Source organism: Phaethon aethereus (assembly GCF_964289735.1).
Source record: "Phaethon aethereus genome assembly, chromosome: 6".
Taxonomy (NCBI): Eukaryota; Metazoa; Chordata; class Aves; order Phaethontiformes; family Phaethontidae; genus Phaethon; species Phaethon aethereus.
This window is the reverse complement of record NC_138580.1, coordinates 22,650,196-22,676,551: the sequence shown is the minus strand read 5'-3', so window position 1 is coordinate 22,676,551 and position 26,356 is coordinate 22,650,196. Positions and strand designations below refer to the sequence as shown.

The following is a 26,356-nucleotide window of genomic DNA, read 5'->3' as shown; positions in this document are numbered from 1 at the left end:
AGAATATAAGGGTGCTTTGTTTCTTTCCTAGAATATAATTTTTCCAAAGGAAAACACTTCCTCCCTACCATCAACCATGCCTTTTATCTTCTTGGTTAAGTAGGCCAAGGTGCTGGATAGACAACGCAAAAACCCTGAGTGCAGCAACAGTCCTCATGCAGAACTGCTTTTAGGAGAGCTGCTCACTTCTGAAAGTCCACTACAAGTTCAGCACAGGAGGCCTGCTGCTATAAGGAGAGGCGTAGTAGATGCCAGGCAGCATCTTTCTTAGCTGTGAAAAGCTCCATGCAATGCTGTCACTCACAGGGCAGAATCAAAATTACACTGTTTTAGTAATGATTGATTTTCCAGTCAGTTATTGAGGGTCATATGAAAATGAACTCCAATCTTCATTGACGTGCAGTTGTTAATATTGTACACCCATCTATCACCATCTAGTGGCAGTCAGATGTACAATGAAAGAAAAAGCAGAATGCATCAACTGCAAATGTTTTTTATTTTTTAAGTCCAAACGTCCAGAAAACCTAGGAGCAACTGTAGCACAAAGGGGAGGAAGCAAACACTAAAGCTGTATTTTTTATTTCACATCACCTGATAATTGTGTAACACACACTCACGTATACCTGTGTTATCAGAAGCACATGACACGAGAATGACTAGAGAGTTCCAGCCTTCTTGTTTATCTTTTTCTAATATATTATCAGTACAACATAAAATATGCATCCATTCAGTATTTTTAAGAAGTGTAGTAAGAGAATATATTGAGTCTATACTTCTATTGCCAATCTGATTTTGAACAACTCAATGGAAATCCTCAAAATCAGTCAACATTTAATTTACAAAATACCACTTAGTCATCATAAATTGCTTATTTTAAACCTTAAGGAAAAAATACAGATCTTAGTATTTAAAAGGTGTTTCAAACCAATTCAGTATATGCAATCTATACTTCTACTGCCTATGTACAACAGGCACATAAAAATCACGCTAATTTAATCTTAGAACTTTATGATCAAATGCATGTTTCCTTCACAACTACTTAGATCTAGTGCTAGGCTACTTTGGCAAACAATAAAATTCCAAGGGAACTAAACTTCTAGCATAAAGGAGGACTTCCTGATAAAATAATTTCCCCCAGAGCTAGTGAAAGAAAACGAAGTCAACTTACACAAAATCCATGGGTAAGAGAAATTGGCAAGAATTTAAAATCTCAAGCAGAACAAATTAAGTAGACCAAAAAACCCCAACCAAACAAAAGCCCCTAATTCTTTCTGAATGGACTATGATAAACTTTGATTACTGACTTAAATTACTTCTTGACTTCTTTGGAAGGTAAGACTCTGTTTGAGAGGGTACATTTTGGCAGCATAATTCCTGGGGTGAAAATATATCAGTGGCAGTCTGGAAAAAAGAAAGCAAGCTATGCATATAGTAATGATCTCAATCTTGTCCTTCCTGCCTTCCTGAGTTTTTCCTCTGCGGAAGCCACAGACCCTGCCTCACCAGCTACATGAACTACTTAGACTGTCAACGACCAGCAAAAACATGTTTCAACTCCGAACACTGCTGAAAATGAGACAGCCTCTTCTCTATAAACCTTGTTCTAAAATATGTCATGAATGTATTGATACTTGTGAATATGAAGTAATTGCCATGTCTCCACCCTACTTTACTTTCAGTTATGTATTTCCCATTTCACATGGGGAAAAATAAAACTAAACTGTGATTTACTGCAATACTACTCATATTGAAGCTTAAAATGGCCAGAAACTTGTAGCTCCACAGCTGTTTTGGTGGGGGTTTTTTTTCCCATTTTGTATAAAAAAAAAGTACAGAAGTGCTTTATGTTTTCCATGGCAACTTGTGAAGTACTTATTTAAAATGACTGGAGTTGTAATGCCATTTTATTAATTTGATTTAGAAAATGTAGGTTCTTACCAATTTTTAAAGCACAAGCTAACATTTCCTAGCTCCCAGAATGCAATTATAAAAAAACAGCTTAATGAAAATTATTAATTTATTAAATGTCCTTTTATATTAATAAGAAGTCTTTATAGTTAAACGTTGATTTTAATATAACACAAAATCCCTTCTACTCTGGCTAGAAACCCTACTCAAATCACCACGAAAAACTGTCACATGAACAAAGCTACATCAGTTGCAACTAAAAGGTGAAGAATAATCTAAATCTCCTTACTTTGCTTCCAGCTGTGCACAAACCCCCAACATTTTTTGCCAACACTAGGAAGGTATTTCCATGAAAATAGCAGTTGTGTGTTGTGTCCCAGAAGAACATTGCCTTACTGAGTGCCAAAGGAATCCTTTGCCAGGCGTTTGCAATGACACTGATCTTAAGGCATATTACTCCTCCACTATTCAAACAGGTTTTGTAGGAGCCAGCCACTGGCTCCCAAAACAAGACTTCTCGTCACTCCACTGGAGATTCAGAAAGTAGGTAGTGGCAACGGGAGAGCAAGGAAGACCAAGGTGGCTTTAGTTGCCACGCTGAAGCACGGCTTTACTAGCTAGGCAGCAGTTGTGTAAGACAGCAAGTGTATTTTATGTAAGCATTCTTTGGAATACAACCAAACAGTTTAAAAGTCTGACACTCCAAAGATTTACCCTGATTTCAGAGAGACTTGTCCTGATGATGTCAATGTGTGTGAAGAAGAAGTAAATGAGAAACACAAGATAAGGCACATGGTAGTGGTATCAATTCACCAAGTTTCTCTCATGAGATTTGTCTAATGGGTAACACACCCTACCCCCTTATAGTGGGTTCTGGGACTTTTTTTTGCCCTTGTGAATTAGTCCAGAAATCTGGATAAATATGAACCTCATCAAAACACACAAACAAAGAAAGAAAACAAACAAACAAAATACAAACACTGAAGGAGGATGAAAACGTTTAAACTGTGACAGAAATCCAGGGTAGTGCCAAACACTGCCATTCCCATGGGTTTTAAAAAAAGTTAATTATTTAGCTCTTTGTTTCGTTTTGTACCAATAGGAGTAAAAGGCCCAAAGTTACAAAATCCTACCATTTCTTACTTCCTAGCAAATACTGATCAGTCTGCTAAAATCTAGCACACTGTTTTATCGCAGAATGCATTGCTGCCTGAATTTTACTTCATTTGTACTCTCCAGAGTAAAAGATTCACTCCCCTTCTTTCCCCTACCCAGCAAAACCCCAGAACTGAAAGGGCTCTGTAAACACAGTAAATATAGTTTACAATCTCTATTGATGGTAGTCAACATTTTTCCTGCTGTATACATTGCGTGTCAAAGTAGCCCCTTGGCATCAAAACAACCATTAGCATGCTAATATACCTTGCCCTGACCCAGCCTGTATATTCTCAAGAGATCAGTATCTAATTTATTTTTCTATCTGTGTTCAGAAGATTGTGCGTTAGGAAATGTATGTCACCTTGCATTAAAACTCTGCACTTCTTTTTAACTCTAGCTAAGGAATGTTTGGTTGAAGGACAAAATGATGTCCTGCCGAGACTTACATCATTGGAAAGAAACACAAAGATGATACTGCGTACTTATCACGAGGCATTAAAAAAAAAGTCACATTGGGCACTTCAGAGACAGCGGAACTATTGAAGGAATGTGAGATGTCTTAATATTTGTAGTTCACAAATTAATCAATTTACAAATTTGGTTAAGTAGTTCAGCAGCTTGCCTGGCATGGATTGTAATATTTCATGTTTCTAAAACTTAGATAGACAGATCATTACAAATATCACTGTAATTTGTTAAAGGCTACTATTAACCTGGAGCAGAGGGATTTTTTTTTGTTCTTACGAAGTCCTGCCTGAAAGGCAGTGAAGTTCCAGAAATCTCTCGCATGGAGTTCCACATCATAACGGATAAACCATAGCCTCAGACTGAGGTATGTGCTCTCAGAACAAAGATTTAGAAGTAGCTATTACTAGGAGACTAGAAGGCCTATGGAGCTGACACTGTATATGATTACATGACAATACATTTTTGACTCACTAGACATTCTCCTCAGATGTTTCAAGAGTTCTATCTGCTGCTCTTAGAATTATGTTTCTTCATTTATTTTTCTGCTTTTTAATGTTTGTCCTGCAGTCAAACAGCTAAACACAGCACAGTGGATTCTGTTCCATCCTAGTTCATTAGCATAACTGTTTCTAAATTTCACTTAATTACTTCCAGGCAAGCTTGAATGGCAATGCAGTTCTGCAGATGTCACAGAATACAAATAGAAGGTAACAGGGGGCACAAATAGAAAGGGCTAAATAATCGGAATTTTTTCTACAGTGATTATATGCAAGAAAATGCCAACCTTTACTTTCAGAATCTCAGATGAATTTGTGAATTCCAGTTCAAATAAATAATTTTTGCTGGTAAAATGAGACATGTTTAATATTGAAAAATGAGCATGTAATTGGGTAACTTCACTTTAAGCCATGTTTCATTGCAGCATCCTAACAATCAAACAAGGGGAATGCCTCAGGGGATTAAGAGTGGCTCTATGCACTTTAATAAATACTTTGGAAACTATTAAGTTTATGGCGTTTTAATAAAATAATCTTTAAGCTTTGGCTCTTCTCCGTTATTGCTATCGTCCACTCGACACATTTATTTTCAAAGTATTTTCAGTCTTTTACACTTTCATGAGAAAGCTATTAGGAAATTTTTGAAGTGCTATACCCAAAAACAATTACACCAGGTCTCCAATTTTACCACTGAATCACATCCACATCTCATGGATAGAGAAGTTCTGTAAGTTGATGATGATGATGATAGTAACACTAATTTCCCCAAATGACACCAACCGAATCAGTGACAAAACCTGGGAGCTGAAGCCTCACCATCCCTGCATTCTGACAGTGTTACTACTGTTGCAACAAACAGTCAAAATTAAGAAATAAACCCCCTGCTGAATTTCAAAGTATAATAAAAGTAACAGGTAACAGAGTTTGAACATGTGAGAAGGGAACACATTTTAAATGACTGATTTTAGTATGAAAGGATTTTTTTTGTTTCCAAACATACTATTTTAGTACAGCTATGATACAATTCAGGGTAAGACTATTAAATGCTTGTATTAATTTTAAATTGAATCACTCCAGAAAGACTAGTTTCAGAATTCTTACCATGTCTCGTGTTTTTAAATTAGAGTAACAATAGCTTCTGCAACTTTTTCAATAATTTGCTGTAACATATAGAGACAGAGCAAACTTAAGAAAATATTCCTGGCAAACAATTAATCTATGCTTTTGTATAAATCCTACACACTATAATGGAATACACATTTCCTTTCTGCGAGCTATTCTAATGCCAGTCAGAACATAAAAGCTAGTTAATATTAGACTATAGCACAAATTCAGTGAATTTTCATCACAAACAGAAAACAATATGGCAACACAAAAGACACTGAAAAAAGTTAGTGAAAAAGCAAAGCAATTATTCAGCTAACACAATGCCTGGAATTCTATTAAGTTGTTGCCAAGAAACATCTTCATGCAAAACAACTTCATCAAAATGTAGTCCACTGAGTTGGTTCTATCTACTGCTGTGCATGACCTGGTATAATTGACCACAAACACTACATTTTATGTTGAGATATCTAAAGTTATTAATTGTTTAAATACTAAGAAACAAACAGTTAAGTGTTGCATGACCAAGAACTTTCTAATGCATAATCATAAGCACAAAGGTGAGGTCTGCTTGTTATAGATATTAAGGGTTCTTTTTAGTACAGAATCACAGAATCATTAAGGTTGGAAAAGACCTTCAAGATCATCAAGTCCAACCATCAACCCACACCACCATGCCCACTAAACCGTGTCCCAAAGTGCCACATCCACACGTTTTTTGAACACTTCCAGCGATGGTGACTCCACCACCTTCCTGGGCAGCCTGTTACAATGTTTGACCACTCTCTCGGTGAAGAAATTTTTCCTAATATCCAATCTAAACCTCCCCTGGCGCAACCTGAGGCCATTTCCTCTCGTCCTATTAATATTTGAGACATGTAGTTAAGTAAAAGCTAAGTGTTCCCAGTCCTCCACACAAATAAATGCTGTGTAATTTGATTTAACTACTACGCTTCATCCACAAATCAAAGCAGTTACCTTACACATAGCTTATAAAACTCAAGCATGGGAGTATTTATGCATACATAGCTATGACAGGTAAATGCATATATAGATACATGTGATTTCATATATAAAAGCATGAACCTTGAAGTTGCAATATCAAGAATTCAAAATATAGATGACTGCAGAATCAAAGTTTCGCAGTTGCTTTCGATCAGCTACCACTGTAAAAAAAGACTTAATTTTTATTAAGTAGAACTGCATGTTTCTTCTTCCTTACTTCAACAAATAGATTAAAAAGAAATAGCTACCCATTTAATAAGCATGACAAACTCATTTTTATCTGTGAACTTTGAGTTGTATTGCACACCCTCCAAACATAATATCATATATAGTCATTAATTTGCTAAAGAAATTTCAATGATTGCTGTATCCATGATGTGCCTAAGTATGAAGGAATAAATCTTCTCAGCAACATATGAGCTGAAGGGAATTTAACAATTTCAAAAACCAGACTTGTTCAGCAAAAACAGTTGTCAAAATATTTCTAACCAGTGCTTAAACTCAAATCAAAATACATAGATGATGATATTTGATTGAAAGAGGGGGGAAAAAAGAAAAGAGATTCCTGCTTTCTTTCAGAAGTGCTAATTTTCAATGAAGTAATCCAGATGATGAAACTATTTTCCTTTCCCCAGTTAAACACAAGGAAACTAATCAAGATTATGTGCTTCTAAAACAGAAGAACCTGAAAAAACTTATCCTCAAGAAAAACAAGAGCTGATTCTGCTGTAAAGCCTGTACTTGAAATAAAATACAATGTTATCACTTATAGCAACTGAGATGATCTAAAAATTATACTTTCCTTAATTCTATACATAAATGTAAAATGCTAAAGTTTTACCTTAATAAAATTTGAGGCTCTATGAAGAAATAATCTTAAATTTTAGTATTACAGATTAAAGAAAATGCAATCTTTAAAAGAGAAACTAACTTTGGGTCATTTTATATTAAAAGGTAAATACTTTAAAATACCTCACACACATTTAATCATTTAATCCACTGTGTGTTAAGAAAAAATAGGAATAAAATTATGTCCTACATATAATGTGTTCTCTTTTAAATATTTTCAAGACCATTTAATCTATTATTTAGCAATTATGTATTCAGTATTATCTGCCCTAGAAAATACAACTTTAAGCCTCTTAAGAAGTATTTAGTGAACGAGTGGATACAGTAGTAGAATCTGAGGGGAGGTTTGCTGGGGTGTTTTTAAATTGTTTGAGTAAAAACCTTAACATTAACATGGAAATTAAAAAAAAAAAAAAAAAAAAAAAAAAGGCAAGCAGTCAATCACACAACTTACCAACATCCATGGCAGTTTCCATGAAGCTTTTCTGCCTTGAGGCAAATTCAGCCAACAATTTCTGTTGCCTTTCTCGGGCCTTCTGTCGTCTGAGTGAAAGAGGAGGGGGGAAGAGAAAAAAAAAAAAGTGTATAATGGAGGAAAATAATTTGTTTAGAGTGTCAGGCTGATTACAGTCACCACCTTCAACAATAGCATTCAAAATTCAAGTTTTCTCTAAATAAAGGATTAATTTTCAAGCCTAAAAAAGGAATCTCTTGCTTTAAAAGTAGAGTTTTTTAAGAAATAAGAGTTATTTGCTTTTGAGTCTGAAAGAAAGGAATAGAATCCTGTCCTAAAAAAACCCTCAGAAAACCAAAGGATCCTTTAACGGATTAGGACATGGCATCATAAGAAAAAGAACCCAAGACCGTATTCTTGAAAGTTATTTTCTGTTACATAAGGGAAGAATAACAGAGTGAAATGTCAACCATTGTACAAAAACAAGTACTCTTGTGAGCGACCAATGCTTACAAGTTAATAACAACAACAAAAGCCTACCTCGCTCACTTTTGATATCAAGCTTGATGCCAAGGGAGACAATTATGAATATTTTTTTTCCAGCTAAGGCTCCTCATACTGGCTCCTTCTCCCCCACCTCCACCCTAGATACTGGTCACCAAGGCCCTTACCCTCCTGAGCCGACTTCACTAAATTTTTCCTCATTGTTTAATGCAGCTCCGGATTTACAAAAAGACAACAGAGACTCTTGTCTATCCTTCTATTTAAACTGTATTAGTGATCTGTAGAAGGCTATATGACCAGCTATTCTATAACTCCCTGTATGTACATACTGCAGCGGGTAGAGGAATATTGACAGGTGTGCAAAGATAAAGAAAATAAGTCATTGATTTTATTCTTCCTGAGGTACCAAGAAAGGATCATTTACAAATAGAGGAAATGGAAGAGTTCAAGTGGGAAAACCAAACAAAACTCACACCAAAGCTGCTCACCACATGCCGCATGCGAAGACCTACGCGCCCCATGGATGAGGGCTTTATACAGCACCTCCCCAGGGCAGCTAGGGCAGCTCTATCAGAGCTACAAATGCTGTGCATCAGCATTTACAATGACTTTTTTTCCCCCCACTCAGAGATGAATCAGATAACTAACAAGGGATTTAAAAACATCATTTGGCATCTGATATGCTGATGGGTTGCTCTTTAGTCTCCAGCACTGTCTGATTATCACTGTCCTGGCACCGGAACAGGCATGCACAGGCCCAAAGCAGCAACTATACTGTAAACTGTTATCCTGAGGTGGCCTGTTTATTATGTCAAAGCTTCTAACTTGTTTTCTTAAGGGCACCTTAAAAACCCAAATAGCTCTGCCCATTTACCTGACACATTGTACAGCCACCATTTCTCAAAATAACTTCTATTTACAACGATCCCAAGATTCATTATTCTAAGGATCATACCAGGGCATTCATTAAACCTGTTTTTATTTATTTCTCCCTGGGAATTTCTCAATATATGCCTTGACTAAAAGCAGAGTGACTGTAAATAGAGGCCTTTAATAAGAAGACATAAACAAATTCTGACAGATTCAGTACAGCTTAGTAATTTTCCACAATAGCCCATGGGAGTATGACACTGCAATTGAAAAAAATACTGCAAGCAGCTCAAGCTCTCTTCTAGTTCTGTATTTCGGTTTCTATGGTGACAACCCATTGCCTGAGTGATGCCAAGTTTGTCACTGTATGTTGAAGTAACCAAAAAGGGTGATCACTGAACACGGCCACTTGATCACTGGGGGAGAAAAAACCAAAATGATACAATCAAAAAAAGAAAGTAAAAATTGCAGCCTGACTATATGAGACTGTCAGTCTATGAGATTAGTCATTTCAGTTATCACACTGTCCGTTAATAAACTTCATGGGTCCCCAATGTCGTTATGGATTTGGGCAGAAGAAAACAGCCACTCAGAACAACAAAGAACTGGAAACATTTATTTTTATCATTACTTTTGCCCCAGAACTTAACTGAAAATAGAAAGTGCCCAGAATAGAGCCTTGAAAATATCACATCCTTTCTGCGGGAAAGGAATGACTTTACCCTTTTCTATATGAAAAGTTACTCAGTTAATTGATTTCTGTGCTTCTCCCATACATAGATCTAGCACACCGAGTAGCACAACAATGAGTAGGTGTCCAAGATGTAGCTGTTTTATCTAAAGCGGCCATTCAGTCTGGCATTTTCTGAAAGACAATTTTACATGCTAAACATTTACTCAACTATTACAAGGAATGTTGAAAATTAAACCATTAACTGAACACTTGCAAGAAAAAATTAGTTTTGCTTGGTAAAGTATGTAACTTATAAAAATATAGTAAATCTATTTTTATTTTTTTGTTATGTTTAATTGTCAAGTATAGTGTAAGTCTTGGATATATCAGAGCAAATTTAGTGGAAATTTCCAAACAAATAAAAATAGCAGGATAAATAAAGGCAATCCAGAAACCATCCGAGTCAGATGGCTGTGTGTTTTTACCCAAATTTCTAGAATCATAATCATATAGTCTGGTTACATAAATCATTAATAATCAAAATATTGCACAAGACAAGCACTTGAGTATTCTTGTCCATTCCAGCCTACGCCTGTCTCTGCAGCACTGAATGTGGTAAGTTCTCTGACCCCATCACCCAACCTTCTAACCCTGTCCATCAACCCCTTCCTTCAAATGCCATCTTTCAATCTTTTGTACTAACCAGCTACCAATCTCTTCCCATTGCCCCACTCCAGTCAACTCTTCTTTCCAACTGGCTCTATTACATCCCCCAAATGCCAATCTCTGTCTTACTCATGCCCTCCAGGCATTTGCATTCCTGTTCCACATTCTCCTCCTCCTCTCAAGATCCCATTCTCCCTGATTGAGATTTTCATTAAAAATTCGTTCTTTTAATTTGCTACTCTTCTCTGAGTATCTCCATTCTGAAAATGCAGCTCTTCCCTAACATCCCCAGCTTGCCAGTTTGAGTCTTCCCACATCAACTATTCACTTGACCTGGCACCTTCCCTTTGCTCACTATTACATTGACCAGAAGGTTTCTCCTTCCACTCCCACTCTTAAAATCTTTGCCCCTGCCAGGCCTAGTTTTCACCTCTGCTTCTCAGCTCTAGTTGCTGTCCTCTAGGCATTTGAACTGGATGACTCCTCCTCTGCAGGATTCCTCTGCCAACACAGCAGTTGCTGAAAGCAGAAGAGAAGCAGGCGTCTGCACTCAGTTTCAGTAGCGCTAGTATTCTGGGTGCTCTCAGGACTCATTATGCCTTAACCTCAATCTCAAAACTGTCTCAGATTTTTCCCCAAAAAATTTCAGCCCAAGACAGATATCTGGCATGCAGGTTTTCAGACCACATTGTAAGAAAATATGAGTATATTTTTTTAAAATAAAAAACGATAAACAATTTTAAAAACATAATTTTAAAATTTTATGTGTCAGGCAAAAAAGGCAGCATTACCAAACCCACATACAGTACAAAAATACTCATGGTGTGATGTGTGCATGTGAATGAACAGACAATACAAATAAAAAAAAATTTCTAACTCATCTTGAGGTTGCACAGTTAAGCCTCAAAAGTTAACACAATCTTAATTCTGCCCCTTTGTAAATATGAATGGCATACATGGCAACACGAAGGGTGAGCATGTATATCACACAAAGTCATCATGAAAGTTTTCTAGTTTAAAGATCTAAATTAGCAAGGTGCAGATTCTTCCTCAGTACCCATGTAAATCACGTATATACAAAATGGATAAAGACAACTGTAGAATTAAGACTTATTATTTTAGTAAGTTGTTCATGCAAAGACCTAGAGACAGATCAATCACGAGATGCACAACACACACTGCCCTTCTACTGACCCTTTATTATTAACATTACCTTTCTTCTTTATCCAGAGTTTTCTTCTCTGCAGAACTAATCTTTTTTGGTGGTACAGGAGGTGTCACCTTTCTGCATATCTCTTCAATTATACGTTTATTCAATCTGCTCTGTACAGCAGCTTTCAATAAAATTCTTTCTACTGCTGTCATTCCATCACCATGAGAGTATCTTGGAATTTCTGGGTGGATTAAAACATCCACATCATCCAACCACGGAGGATAGTAAGAGTTTTGTTTTCCTGAGAGTTTGTGGTGCAATTTAATCAGCAAGGACAGTATGCTTTCCTTGACTTCTAGAATGGCTGTGGTTAGCTGTGGAGTTGCACCAGGTGCTGACCATTTCATTGACGTTTTGGGCCGAACCACTTGATTTGCCTCACTGGTGTTCCGATTGATGATCTCCTGAAATTTCTTTCTACGTTCTGCGACCAAACTGAACACTTGAGCTGTCCCTGAATTCTTGGGGAAAAAATTACAATGTTTAATTTTCAAAAATACAAATATAACCAACATACATTTATAAAACTATAGAAAATATTTTAGATTAGGAGGAAAAGCACAAAACATTTTAAGTTTCCTCTCTCCTGCCAAAATTTACTGAAATTTGGTATAGAAAAATACTAATCCTGTATGTCATACTTTTATACAATTCTGTTATACATAATTGCATAAAAAGCCAAGTACAAAATGCAAATATCTCCCATACCAAAACAACTGAAAATTGGCTTTGCTCTAGTCAAACTTACAATTCTGTCCTCCAAGTAATACTTCCTTACTTTTCCTGTAATATTCATAATGTCAGTATCTTTATGCCATTTAAATATCTTTATTAAAGTCTACTGAGCACTGCTGCAGAATGTAACTCCTAATCCCACACATCTAAACGCAGGTGAGCCTACATATCCCCATGGGCACTGTCTTTTACATGTGGATTTATTAGCTGAGATCCAGAAGCCACATACCCATATTTGCAAGCAGAGCTTGCTATTCAGAGCACATGAGCATATGAGTGCACTTACATTAATGACAGAGCCCATTCAAATGTTTCTATTCTATGCTACTCTTGCTTTCAGTCCCAAATTAAGGATACATGGAAGCAACTCACATATACTGAATACATAGCAGAGAGATGTTTCCTGAGTATTTTGAACATGAAATTCAGAACACTTTAACATCTTACCCTCTCCTTCTCAGAAGGCTGGGCAGCCAAGAGAGACCAAATACTTCAGAGATCAAATATAAAAATGGTATTCTGACAGTCATCTCACCTACCTTCTTTATGTTTTTATCTATTTCATCTCGCCTACCTACTTTAAATGTTGATCTATTTTTCTAACATTAACATGCAAAAGAAATACCCATTGTATTTCACTACCTCTGGCATACAATAATCTGATACAAAAGCAATCCTGACACAGAGATTATATTATCTACCAGGTATAAATCTTTCAGGATCCCACTACTTACATATTCATTTTGTTTTCACCAAAAAACCCCAAATAAACTTGCCATTAATAATTTTAAATGCATTTTCAATGTAAGATTAAACTTATCTAGATTCAAGAAAGCTAGGACTACTCTACATTATTAAATGTTAGTAATAGGTTGGCAAGACAAAACAGGCCTAAACACAAAGCTCAAGCAGTAAGCTATCAATGATGTTTTATATTTGATAGAGCGCTTTTATTTCAAAATAAGTATTAAAAATGTAAGGTCATTTCTTTGCTTAAAAGTCTACTACCTAAAATTACAATCAACAATATGAAAAAAGCATGAGTCCTTGCAATATGAATTAAAAGGAAATTCAGGAAAATTAGAAGATTTCATTGAATGTTAAGATGAGCACAATTAAAGCCATGTTGCTAGTTAATTGCTTAGGAGAACAAACTGCACACAGATCTACCTCTCTCTGGAGGCTCTTCCGCCTTGAACTCTGGCAGATTGAGGACAAAAAAAAGTCATTAAATACATCACTTGGAAGGAGGTATCATTTGAAATAAATTCTATTTCTGTTATCAGTACACTTAGGAAGGATTACTGGAGAAATAAAGTATCTTAATTAATTCATAAAAACAGTAAAAAAAAAAATCCTAACAAAAAAAGTCAAAACAGGCAGTAACTTAAACTGATCTAGAAAAAGGACTGGCATATACTTACTTGTGATGAAGCTAAGCCATCAGAACTCGTGCTTGCAGGTGGTTCCCTCTTCACCTCTGGAGCAGTTTCTGGTACTCTTACTCGTACATAGTTAATGAAGTGACGCATGTTAGAAACCAAGTTACTACCTGGAAACCAACTATCATGGCAACGCTCTTGTCCACCTGCAGATTCCTAAAATAATATTTTTAAAAAGTATACTTTTTCTTACGTGTTACAATAATTCATGTTGTTTTTTTAACTCTATTACAGAGGCCATCATCTCTCCGTGAGATAGGAACAATATGTTGAACAATATGTTAAACACGATGTACCTCATTAAAGCCGATACACATCTTAAAAATTATAAAACTGATGCCTACCATGAGGACTACAGGTCTGATAAACACATAAATCTACACATTTAATTATGAATGTAACGAAATACGTGCAATCAGTACTACCCAGCACAAGTAAAAGGAACTACTCACAGTAATCCTAAACTGTACAATCTAAGATTAATACAAAAAATCCAAACTATACAGAAGACAATATCTGAAAAAAGTGTGGCAGATCCTTAGTAATATAAGCAATGTTAAACAGTAGGAAAAATTATGAAAGTCATATACCATAAGGAAACCTGATATCATTAAAATAATGGTTCTTTATATTCAAATTCTCATCAAAAGCACAGCTAAAATTTTGGCTAATTCATACATTTTAGAAGATAAAGAGCTTTAACAACAAAATGCTCAGTGATACAGGTTTCAGTTGAAAATCTAGAAATCTAAGTGAGTTTTAGATTCAATCGCTGTAATTTGGTTTTGCACCCAATTTCATGTACTAAATTACAGAGTAGTAAAGATCTAACCAATCTGTTTTGTCAGGTTAGATATACAGAAACTATTGAGAAACATAACAAGATACCATACTCCTCTTCACAACAGTATGGAATTTTCTTACATTTTTTTGCTTAGTTGATTCCTGCTTAAGGAAAAAAAGAAAGATGTTTTGTTCTAATTCCTATGGTAAAATTAAAATTTTAATAAACATCTATTTTTAAAGACTATTGAATCATTAGACAATATTTTTATATTTTAATGAAGAAGATGGTATTTATTCTTACCTCTTCATCTGACTCTTGTTCTGTAGAATTTTCCAACCCCAGCTCAATCAAATACAAAACCATGCAAAGCACATGTTCTGATAAATTCTGATGATCCATTAATATCTAGGCAGGGAAACAAATATTCACATCTTAGAAGGGTTTATCTTTGATACTCTTAAAATCCCTATTACAAAAAAAACAAAATCTGCCAAAAACCTGATGGACATCTCCAACCAAAACTGGAAGGTAAAGAAAGTAGCCAGGAGTCTCATACGAAGAAGCTCAAGATACTACCTACAAATTTTATTTCTAAGCATGACCTTCCAGGTTAGCCACACTAAGAAAAGTACAAGGTCTTGAGCCACATACATGATTTTTACCAGTTTGTTTGTTTGGGGTTTTTCTTCTTAATTAATCACTGTGCTCACAAGAGCTGTATCATGAGATACAAGTATCAGTTAAAAAGAAAAGACTAAACAGGCAGAACACCATAACAACACTTGTTACCCTAAGTATATTTTTGGTAGACACTGAGCACCAACTTTAAATTTGAAATAATTTTCTTTTTGTTGCACAATAATACTTTCAAAGTGTTGAAATGCATGTGTCTTATCACAAGCATAAATATACAGTTAGGAAAAAATTATTTTCAAGCACAGTGAATTGCCTATTCAAGTTCCTGGAATATCTACTCTGAAACACCAGCAAGATATTTTAAACTTCACTCTTGTTATGACTGAATGCTCCAACAAAATACTTGATTAATGATTATGCTATAGGATTTTTTAAAAGTTCCAAGTAGGCCAAGAATAGTAAGAGTAATAGCTTTAATATAGCTCTCCCATAACAGCAATGGAACATTACTACAAAATAAGACATTTAATTTTGGGTGTGATGGATCAACAAGGGTGTTGTATTCAAAAGACAGGACAACATTATTCCACTCAGCCTATTAAGACTTCAATATATCTTAATGTACAAAAAGAGTGTTCTGGATAATACTTTGGATTCTTCACTTTCTATTTTAAGATTATTAAAAATAATTTTGAGGCTTAGAAAAAACCAACCTTTGAGCATCATCACAAAAGCAAAATTAATCTCTTTCCAGTCAAACAAATTTGCACCTTAAAATTGTTACTAGTTCAAGCTACTTTAACACTGAAGCGGCAGGTAAAGCTACACAAACACCACTACCATCAGCTGCACCTAGCCTTCCCTCCCTTTTTCATATATCAGTCACCATAAGGCCCATGAGGTCATAGTCCTCTAAGCAATGCCTCAATAATGGGGAATACCAGAAGGGTTAACATGAATTTAGTTCACAACCATCTTCATAATCTTTTTTAATTACAAATAATAAATAATCTTATCTTTAAATTAATAAATGCCCATATCTTTCTTCTAACACAGCTTTCAATGCATTGAGAGGAAGAACCAGTGCTGCTGAAATTAAAAACCAGGACAACTTTCCTCTAGAGAATATTCTAATTTAAAGGGAAGAAAATGGCAAGAACCTGCAAGTTACCAAAAAAGTGGATGAGAAAAAAAGTTTAGAATTTTATTGTAGACAGGCCACTATAGAAATGAGTATTTTTAGAGTGTAGCTTAGTAAAGTTTTTAACACAACTTGGTCTTGAAAGGTCCAAATTTCGTAAGTAGATAATTAGAAACACCAGAGAGAAAAGTTCTTCAAACAAACACTGTTTTACAATAGCTTTTCTAAATTATGTTTGAGCATCTGATTTGCACACCCAATCAAATCTGAGATTACAGAGATTATTTAATTAAAATGGGCACTCAGTGTAATGTTAATATGAAAACCATGTGCAGTTGTACCAGTCAGAATCAAAAGTCATGTTGACTAACACTTCTGGAAAGTTAAATTATCAAATATAGTTTACTGTTCTTCTGTAGGCAGTCCCAAAAGCCAAGAGATATAAAGGCTGTAATAAATCAGTAAAATTCCACAAATAGACAAAACATCATTTAAGCCAACCCATGGAATCAATCACTATGTAATTTCTATCATCCATAAATCTGGCAAAAACATATTTGGCATTCCAGCTATAACAGCAACCCAGAAATTTTAAGATTCTCAAGGTTTAAGTCCTTCAGGCTTCTTAACAGAAAAAGAGATAAAATGGCCAAAACCCCAATACAAGCAGGACGGTAAAAGACGATGCATTCCTTCCCTACATTCTCCATTTTTGTTCCATGTCAAAATATTATTTCATCTTCTACATAATCCCAAAATGTCCTTTTCTTCAGCAGCCCTCCTGTAAGTCTCCTGTTGAGTACTTTCTCTAAGTATTCTCTTTCCCCAGTCTCTGCTACGTACTACCACATCTCAGCCTCATTCTTCACCCTGCAGGAATCAGGCAGCCCAGCCCCTGCAGGGGGCCAGGGCTAAGCAGGGTTAACCATACTGCACACAGCAGCTTCTCTAGCCAAAACTATGGAAATCCCTGGGAAACAAGGTACTGCCACTCCAGGCAAAGTACTAGTCAGCTCTGGTGTGTAAACCTATAGTTTACTGAAGTCATTAATTTGTAAGGAATACAAAGCTTTGCAGAAAAAGTCCTTTTCTGTCATAAAGGTGAAATCTACTGAATTAATTCAGGTAAAGTCTTAAGTCTTCACTCATCTTAATGATACACTGACCACTTATACGATATGTTTGTAGAGAAAGAAATCGGCTGGAACAACTCCAGGGGAATAAGCATGGCTCTTTGTGAATACCACACAGTTGTTGTTATAACAATAGGTATTTTCTATTCAACAGAAGTTTAACAGTGAAACAAAACAAGAGCTCTAGGGGAGCTGGGAGCACTTAGCAGAGCACAAAATGACAGTGTGCCCGGGAAAAGCACTACTTCATCAAACCACTTCCTCTGCAGCACACTGGTTTGAAAGCACTTTCCAAGTACAAAGACAGATTCAGAGTCCCATTTTCCAATGAACATACTCTTCAAAAAGGATACACTTCTCTTAAAGAGGGCAGCCAACTATCAAAGACAAAATCAAACACAATTTAAAGGCATCAATTAGTCCTGAAAAACAAGTGCTATAACCTTTTCAAAAGCCAGAAGATATCTGGGAAGCTATGGTAGGACCAACTGCAATTATGAGACTTATTTGCCATTTAGGATCTAAAGCCATCAAGGTTGCATGTATTTGAACAGGCTGCTGATGCCTTAAAACTCTGCAGTGGGAGCCAAAGGATCACCACTCACACAACCACGCTCCCTGAAACCATCACAGAACAACAATTCAATCAGCAACTCTAATGATTAAGATAGTGTTCCTCAAAGTAGAGTAGGGCTGCTCATCCACTCAGGAACCTGACTTAGTGTAGGTATATATGAAAAAATCTTTCATGAAAGAATGAAAATGGTAGAAAAACATCATCATACTAGATTTAGAAAATAAAACAAAAATAAAAACATTATATAAATTTGAACCTGACTACTGTAAATAACCTATTAAAAAAATCATGCTTCTAATAACTCCCATTCTAAAAAAGTGAAAGTAAAATACTGGACTTAATGAGAATTATGACTGTACCTTGTAAAGAAGCGTGAACAGCACGATGTGCAGGGTTTTACAGTGTAAAAGCTTTATAAGACCTTTATAACTTGGATGTAGTGGTGTTCTCTTTTTGTAAGGAGGCCATGGGTTCCCAGGGAATTTACCACTTTGCTTTAAACTGTTGAAACAAACGAGACTTATGTTAAACACTACAATAATGTAGATGACTGCCACTGTTATAGACAACTACCTTGCATTCTTTTTGTTTAGACTGACTGCAGAACTGATGAGCACTTCTAAGCCATTTAATTTATTTAAGCAGCATTCCAAAAATTGGATATATACACAAACTGAATCCAGTCTTATTTTTCTGTGGATAACCACTGATTTAAATGACCTTTATTTATAAAGTTAAATTATTTTTTAATTACTGCTATGAATTTAAGAATTCCATTTTCATTCTAAGAGGCACATAGAAGAGATGGAAAACTTCTCACTTCACTCAAATCCATATGTCAAACATCCACCATAGAAATCTCACATCTGTAGGAATGGATTACAGCCAACACTAGGAATCGCTAAACATGATTAGCTATAGTTGACAATACCAGTGCTATCGTATCTATGAACTTAAAACCTAAGTGATAATTTCAATGTGCACCCACACTTCTAATAACAAGCTGGAATCTAGTGCAGTAAACAATGCAATTACTTAACAGAATACTACCTTGCTCAAAATCACTTACAATATATGTTTATGATGACCCTTTGACTGAATGGAATGAGCACAGGGGCAGAAGATTATTTCACTAAGTTTATTATAAGGGGTTTTTAAACTTGATTTTTACTCTCAAGGTGTGAAATAAAAGACAACCAAATTAAATTAGCTGAGATAAGAATCTGTAAGGGTAAGAAGCTGTAAGGAATGGAATGTTAACGGACAGAATTAAGACCAAATCATCATGCTACTTAGAACTTAGAAGAGTGCCACAAGTGTTTTTTCTTGTATTTAAATCAGAATTTAATTCACCAATGGTTTCTGTCATGGGTGAACACATACAAAAAACCCATATTATCTTCAATATAATTTCAAAACACAGAACAGTGTAATACTGTGCTTCATGTATCTAAATGTAAAATAAATAAAAATAGATAAGGCTGCTTTCTTTAAGCAGTTTGCAACTGACTTTTAAACATTAACTTTTGGTTAAAGTATTTTATCTGTAATGAAATTCACTGCTTTGTCTGTGGTATTTTTAAACATTTATGGAAGAGCAGGAGACTAAGCTAACCAAAACCCTGATACTACCTGTAAATTTATGAACTATTTGCTCAAGGACAAATCTGGGGCCTGAAAACATCAATAACATGAGTAACATTAGACAGTGAAAACAAAAATAATATTGCACAAGGAGCAACAACATGATGTTACGTTTCTAAAAATGATCCAACTTACAATGCTGTGTATCTGTCCATTGCAGACTGTACATCTCTACGGTAAACCGTTCGAAGTATTACCATGACAGGGTCAAATTCCTTATCCCAAATGTCAGCTGTTGTGTAAAAAGTCACATGTTAAAATTCTCTTGACAGACCCTAGAACTTATTCTAGATTCTCTTCTTAACTAGCTTTAATTATGTAATTTTCTATTATATAATAATTTTTTTGCAGCAAAGTACAGTAATTTTTACTAATTCTTACTAAAAACATTTATATATAATAACTAATAATTAGTATTACTTACCAGGATATCCAGATTTCACCAAAAATATTTTTCTTCATTTCAAAACAAAAAATTAACAATCTATTAAGGCAATAGATCTCTTCTATTAGCATGCTTTATTTTAGTGTCTTCTAGCTTTCTTTTCAGTTACATAATAGTTTACAGTGTGGAATAAAAGATAAAAAGAAAAATCACATATTTCTGATAAAATAACAGTTGTTATACACACTGATGAAAGTTTTTTTTAAATTCCAAATTAATTTAAAAATCTAAGTAAATGTATTTATCCAATTATAAGTATATGAAGGCAGCCCCAAAACCACCTTTTCCATACACATCTTGTTTTGCTCTTTTTGATTTCCAAGTACATGTAAGAAAAGGTTTTAATGATTTTTCACTTGGTACTTGACAAGCACAAGCCCTCATGAAAATAGGAAGTAAAGACTGCAGAGCAGTTAGCAGGTAGGTGATATTTAACTATTAAGTGCAGTGAGCCAAATGACTACAACACAATTTTTTCTTCAGTCCCACAAATGGCCAAGTTTCTTATCAAATAACATTTGTCATCAATCCTTTACAAACATGCCTTTGTTTTATAAGTAAAATCCATGCATTATTTTGGCATTAAAATCTTAATTTAGTAGCTCTGAAGTAACATCCAGAGTGGCTTTTCAAAGCAATCACAAACAGAAAAGTCTAAACAGACTATAAATAAAGATAGCCCATTCAACTGCTACTTTTTTTCCTATTTACAAGTTATTAAAAAACAAAACTAACTTTCCAACCTAAAGCCAAATGAAGCTGTTCATTCTATTAATTGCTTGGAAGTGTTTAGCTCCTGTAACAGAGCAATATGAAGGCAAGATTCAATGATCCCATCAAAGGAAGAACACCACCAGTGGATACAGAATTACGTCCACCAGCAGGCATAATACAACACAAGCGCTTACAACATTCTTTAAAGTTTTCACAGGCAAAAGTAGGCAGCTTTATCATGCTTTTCAGATTTATTTCCCCCAGGCGGGAAGACAAGTGGTCTATATTCCTATTAACCACTGCTAATATTAACAGTTCTACAGACACACTCGTATGCTGCTGAGAGAGAACACTTAGCATAGTTCCTGCTGTGTATGAAACCTGATGAAACTTAGCTTGTGAAAAATCCACTTTTTCTGGACAGAATTTACTACTACAGTCTGAAACAAAGACCAAGCTTATTTGAGCTGCTAATGCACAAAGAGCAAAAAGGACTGAGTGAGGGAGCCATAAAGGGAATAGCAGAAATACACATGCAGCTCATCTTTAGCTCATAGAATCCAGAGAAGAACTATGTCCTTTTTTTGGAAGTTGGTTTGTTGTTTTTTTTTCAAGCTATGGTTAATGGAAGGAAAATCCAGGGCTTCTGCGATCATAAAGTAGATTCCCCCCCACCACCAAATTTAGGGAAACAAGGTATTAGCGGGAATGGATCTCAACATGACTTGCTTAAACTGTGACAAGCCACAAACTACAATTCCTAAAAGCAACTCACCATTCTTCTTGAGAACCTATATAGTTTTCTAAAGATTATAAACACTTAGAAGTGTATAGTACACAAGAAAACCATGCTGTCTTTTATTCCTGCAGAAGCTCTTTCAGTTTTTTATTACTATAAGAAAGAGGGATTCTGCATAGTGTTACAAATTACTTCAGTCTTCACTGCTAGAGATGAGATACTTAAAAAAACTTTAAGATAATAAATCTCTTCCAGAGGTAAACTATATTTAAAAAAAAAACCCACACCAAAAAAACTCAAAACACTATAATCTAGCATCAGATTACCTAAATATAAAGTGTTATAATTACAAATACCATAATCCATCCTTTTTTTTCCTTCACACTGTGTTATGAAAAAGAGCAGCATGTCACAAGTTCCAGAAACCAGCCATGACATAAAGAAATGCAGTTTACAGAACATTAAAATAAGTTTTTTTTAAATACATAAATGTTTAAATGCCTAATCTCACATCAAGGAACCAGAACAAATCAATTCCCAAAACTCTGGTTTCACAAAATTACTCCACTGGTTGTTACTTTTATATAAGATCTTCACTGACTCATCAATCTCCCAGCACAAAAACTGGCCAACAAGCCAGTTCAGTATAAGTTCCTACATTAACAACACCAAAAAAATCCACAAAAGAACACAGCCTACAAACCAAATTGTTTCAAAATTGTCAGACCCCAACTCTGCCAGTTCTCAAGGGAGGAACCCAAAGGGAGGAAGGAGTTAATCCCGCTTCTGCTTTGCCATGAGCTGAAGCACAACCAGAGCACAGGGAGCATTTCAGATTCCTACAGGCTTATCTGCTCAGTGACAGGAAACAGTGATGGAACACTGAGTTCCTAAATTCTTCCTCTCCTTTGATATACCAACATTATGTTGAGTCCAATTTAGATGACAAGCTGGTCAGGGGAAGAAACTTGTCATTTTTGCACTGTATGCATTATAGAATTATAGAACAGTATTCTCCAACCAGTCTAGTCTGAGCTTTCTTCTAGACCCTCACTATTGACTGGGAAAAATGTTACAGGCTGCTAAGATAGTTAAGGAATATGAAAGAATTATAGAATCATGGTATCTGTAGTAATTAAAATGTGGAGAAGTTCAAAGAAAATATCTTCACAACTGACAGCTCACTAGTGCAAACAGTTCTAAACTCTACTGAATGTACATCAGATTTTTAAAAATCATATGAATGATTAAGTATGCAGATCAGTGAAATACAAATAGCATAGTTTTTCAGTTCTCCATTTTTCCTTTGCTTTCTAAGGATACCTGATTAATACAAGAAGCTCACTTTCATTCTAGATCAAAATGAACTTATTAAAGACTATTAACAGATTTTAGTAATGCTCTTAAATATAAGCAATAAACAATAATGAGAAAGTCAAACAAGTTTTGTGGGGTTTTGGTGGTGGTGGCTTTGGGTTTTGTTTTTTTGTGTTTTAGCATTGTTTGGTGGGTTTTGTTGTTTGGTTTTGGGTTTTTTTTAAGGAAAAAACCTTTGGTTAAGCATCTTACCACTGAGCATGTTAGAAGAGGACACCGATTACCATACCTTTAGGTGTATACATTCCTTGTTGCATGGAACCTCCAGGTTCAAAAACAGGAGCTTTAAAATCAGCGACTGCTGACAAGACTGATTCAAAGCTTAAGCTTCCTGGAATAATACCACTTTTAGGATTGGGGTTTTCTGGAATGTAATGTTTGTGTTAAGGAAAGCAAAGTTAACTCAGTTGCAGGACGTAGCATTTTACTTCCCTCTTGACATTTGCAGTCACTCATTTCAGAGGCTACATTTCGGCAGTGCTCGGTGTTTACCACAAGAGGTCTGTATGCTCCAGCTGCTATGGAACAGTAACTATTACTGAAGTGAATCAAAGCCTCCTAGCTAGGACATTAACTTTTTAAAGCAAGCCAATTGCTACGTGCTTGGCTCAAGAGGTAAGTATTAAATGAGAAGCAAAAACTACTATCTGTAGTGTATATAAAGTTTTTGTACTTGCCTTTATTTACTAACACTTTGACTCTCTTCATAGCAAGAATACTTTGCATTTACAGCTAAGTGCGAAAAAAGGAAATAGCTTGGGATCCATAAACACAGTAAGTAATTCTCCATCTTGGATTGGCTATTTCTCCTTTTTGGTAGGAACACTTAATTGACCTACTGACATTACCGCAAACCACAAGTAGCAATTACAAATATGGAAACTTCTGCTTAGTGATAAGTGATTACTTGTATAAATGATTCACTTATTTTACATAGTTAAGTGATTCACCTCAGTGAATCACTTTAAGTGATTTGCTTATTTTACATGCTTAAGTGATTGAGTTACTAGGTCATATTGTAATAATTAATAATTCTTACTACATATTTGTAACTCTCAATCTCATTCTTTCCTATCTTCATAAATTCCTAACATTTTTGCTCAGTGCCTATCCCTGGATTGCAAGCTCTTTTGGGCAATCACCATAAGCTATTTAATTTGCCTACAGGTAATTGATTACAGTAGAACCTGCATATTTGTATTCAGCTGTTGGGGACATGAACCGTATCACTGCACAGAAAGACTTCTTAGTTCGCTGTTCTTCAAGTAAGACACTTCCCCCCGTAACACATGCATTTCACTCTAATTCCAAAGCAGTATTCAGAACTGCTATTATTTGCATTTTCAGCTATTGACAGAAAAAGCCAATATAGCATACAGTGCTATGTATTTATTTATATTTTTTTATATATATATTATTCTTCTTTTTATATGGGCATAAAACTAGCAATAATCAAAGGCTTAAATCCAGGTGAAGGTGATGCTTGGCTAAACAATGTCATTGGAAAACAGACTTTTCAACCTCACACCTAAAAGACTTCTGTAGTGTTAAACAAACAAACAAACAAACAAAAGCAGTTTAGCATTTTCTATCAAAACTCATTTAAAACTATTACAAAGTATTGCTTATTTCGTAAGACAAACCAAAGCTGGAGCAAATGCCTTTGCTGATAAGTATATTCAAACACACCTTTACACAATCTGTTATAATTATATAAACTGAAAACATGTTGTTTGAGTTCCAAAATCCCACTACTATCCAAGTACCTGTCGTTCTCATTCATGCACATTAGTTAATATACTCCAAGGATATGAGATCTAATAATGAACTGTGTGTCCTGTCATTCATACAGAGTTGAGCTACCATCTCTGCCCTGAGGATCTCATCATCTGTCATTCCTAGAACAACAAAATTTTAAAAGTCATTAAAATATCATGATTTTACAACCCACATTCATCATACATTTGTCATTAAACACAAGTTAAACTTGATACAAACATTAAGTAGGGAGGGGTGCAAATGTTATGAGAGACACAACCTCAGAAGAGACAGGTACAAACTAAAACTGCTGTCTTCCTGTAAAAGATACAACATCTTCACATACACAAATCACCCACATCCATTAAAGTCATTTTTCTCTATTTCTATGTATTATGTCTATTTCTAATTCATAAGGGATTAAAATTCAGTAACTGGCAAAAATGAAACCAAGTGCTGAATGCTTTAAGTTACTATATGGCTAATGAGCTTTATGGTAGCTACTAAATATTGAATATAAATGAACAGGCACGTTGTTTACATACAAGTATTTCTAAAGCCATGATTCTTACCTAAATGTAAACGAAGACTTAACAGAAGGACCAAAAACGTTAAGGCTCCTTCCAACATGGACCTTTCATGCTCTGAATCAAGAACTGTATTTTGATGCTGTGATGCCATTGTTAACAGATCTACCACCTTAAATCTACAAAGCAAAGTCAGAAACATCATCCTCCAACATTAAAACACCCATGTGAAATGTACTGATAAACTCATTATAATATTCACAGCAACCCAAAATGAATGCAAAATGAAATGCATATAATGCAATAATACGCAAACATACATGAAAACCCTCTTATTTTTAAATTTGGATTTTTATTTAACTATCTGTGGAATGTGATATAATTAAAACATTAAAACAGCTCATATTTAGAAATAAATAAAAGCTAATGCCAATTAATCTGTTTTCAAACCCTGATTTTATTCTATCCAGAAAAGCAGACATCCTTTCTGTGGCTCTTGCTATTGCAGCTCTATTTATCTACTTCTTCAGGCTACAATAACCTGAAAGCTTGCACATGAACATGCAGAAAAATTAAAAAACCCTGAAGGCGCTCAGAAAACAAATGTCTGAAGCTTCACTACTGCACTGTAAATCAAAAAACAATCCTGTATAAAATCAAGGATATACCTTGAGACACCTTTTTCAGTACAGCCTTTAGGTAAATGTCAGTTTTGGCTAGGCAGTTATACCACTGAAGATGTGTATGAGATATGCACCTTTTCTCACACATGGCATAACTTAGTAAACAGCTAGCACAACATTGAACAACATTGTTTAACCCTACCTTTCAAAAACAGATGAAATAAAATAATCTGGGTCCAGCCTAGAGGCACAGACCTGTGGAAAGAGAATAAATTCATTTTATTCAATAGTTTGTTTGTAAACAAGCATTGGCTTGGCTTCTCAGAAAACATAGCTTACTTGCAGCAGATAAATGTCAGGATCAATCATTGAATTGCAGAAATGAGACTGCACATAAGTCATGGCCTGTCCTTTAATTTGTAGACCATTTCTAACCCACATGTTGCTGTGAATTTCAGAAAGACTTGCCTGTTCAGGGAAAATAAAACAAAATAAAAAGTTACAAATACTTCAGGGACATTCAGCTGTTCAGTTCAACATTAGCAGATCATCAATATATTATCACACATATACATACACACTACACCTCTATGTAAAAGTATACTTTTTTATACTAATGTACTTCTGGGGAGTGAAGGATGAAAAGGAACCACTGCAAGTTTATGAAACAGATACCATACTTTCAAGTGAGAGCATATTTCAGTCAACA

General features: G+C 35.1%; 1 protein-coding gene across 1 annotated transcript in view; it reads right to left on the bottom strand.

The window, feature by feature from the left end:
- UBR3 (ubiquitin protein ligase E3 component n-recognin 3) overlaps positions 1-26,356 on the bottom strand; it is a gene marked incomplete at its 3' end in the record, with an annotated part of 116,372 nt that overhangs the window by 50,080 nt on the left and 39,936 nt on the right. Inside the window, 12 exon segments of the mRNA XM_082001334.1 lie at positions 7,444-7,532; positions 11,370-11,830; positions 13,529-13,702; positions 14,634-14,738; positions 18,180-18,321; positions 19,600-19,696; positions 22,969-23,103; positions 24,541-24,547; positions 24,549-24,637; positions 25,070-25,203; positions 25,850-25,902; positions 25,987-26,115. Of these exon segments, the coding sequence (XP_081857460.1) occupies positions 7,444-7,532; positions 11,370-11,830; positions 13,529-13,702; positions 14,634-14,738; positions 18,180-18,321; positions 19,600-19,696; positions 22,969-23,103; positions 24,541-24,547; positions 24,549-24,637; positions 25,070-25,203; positions 25,850-25,902; positions 25,987-26,115 (1,615 nt within the window).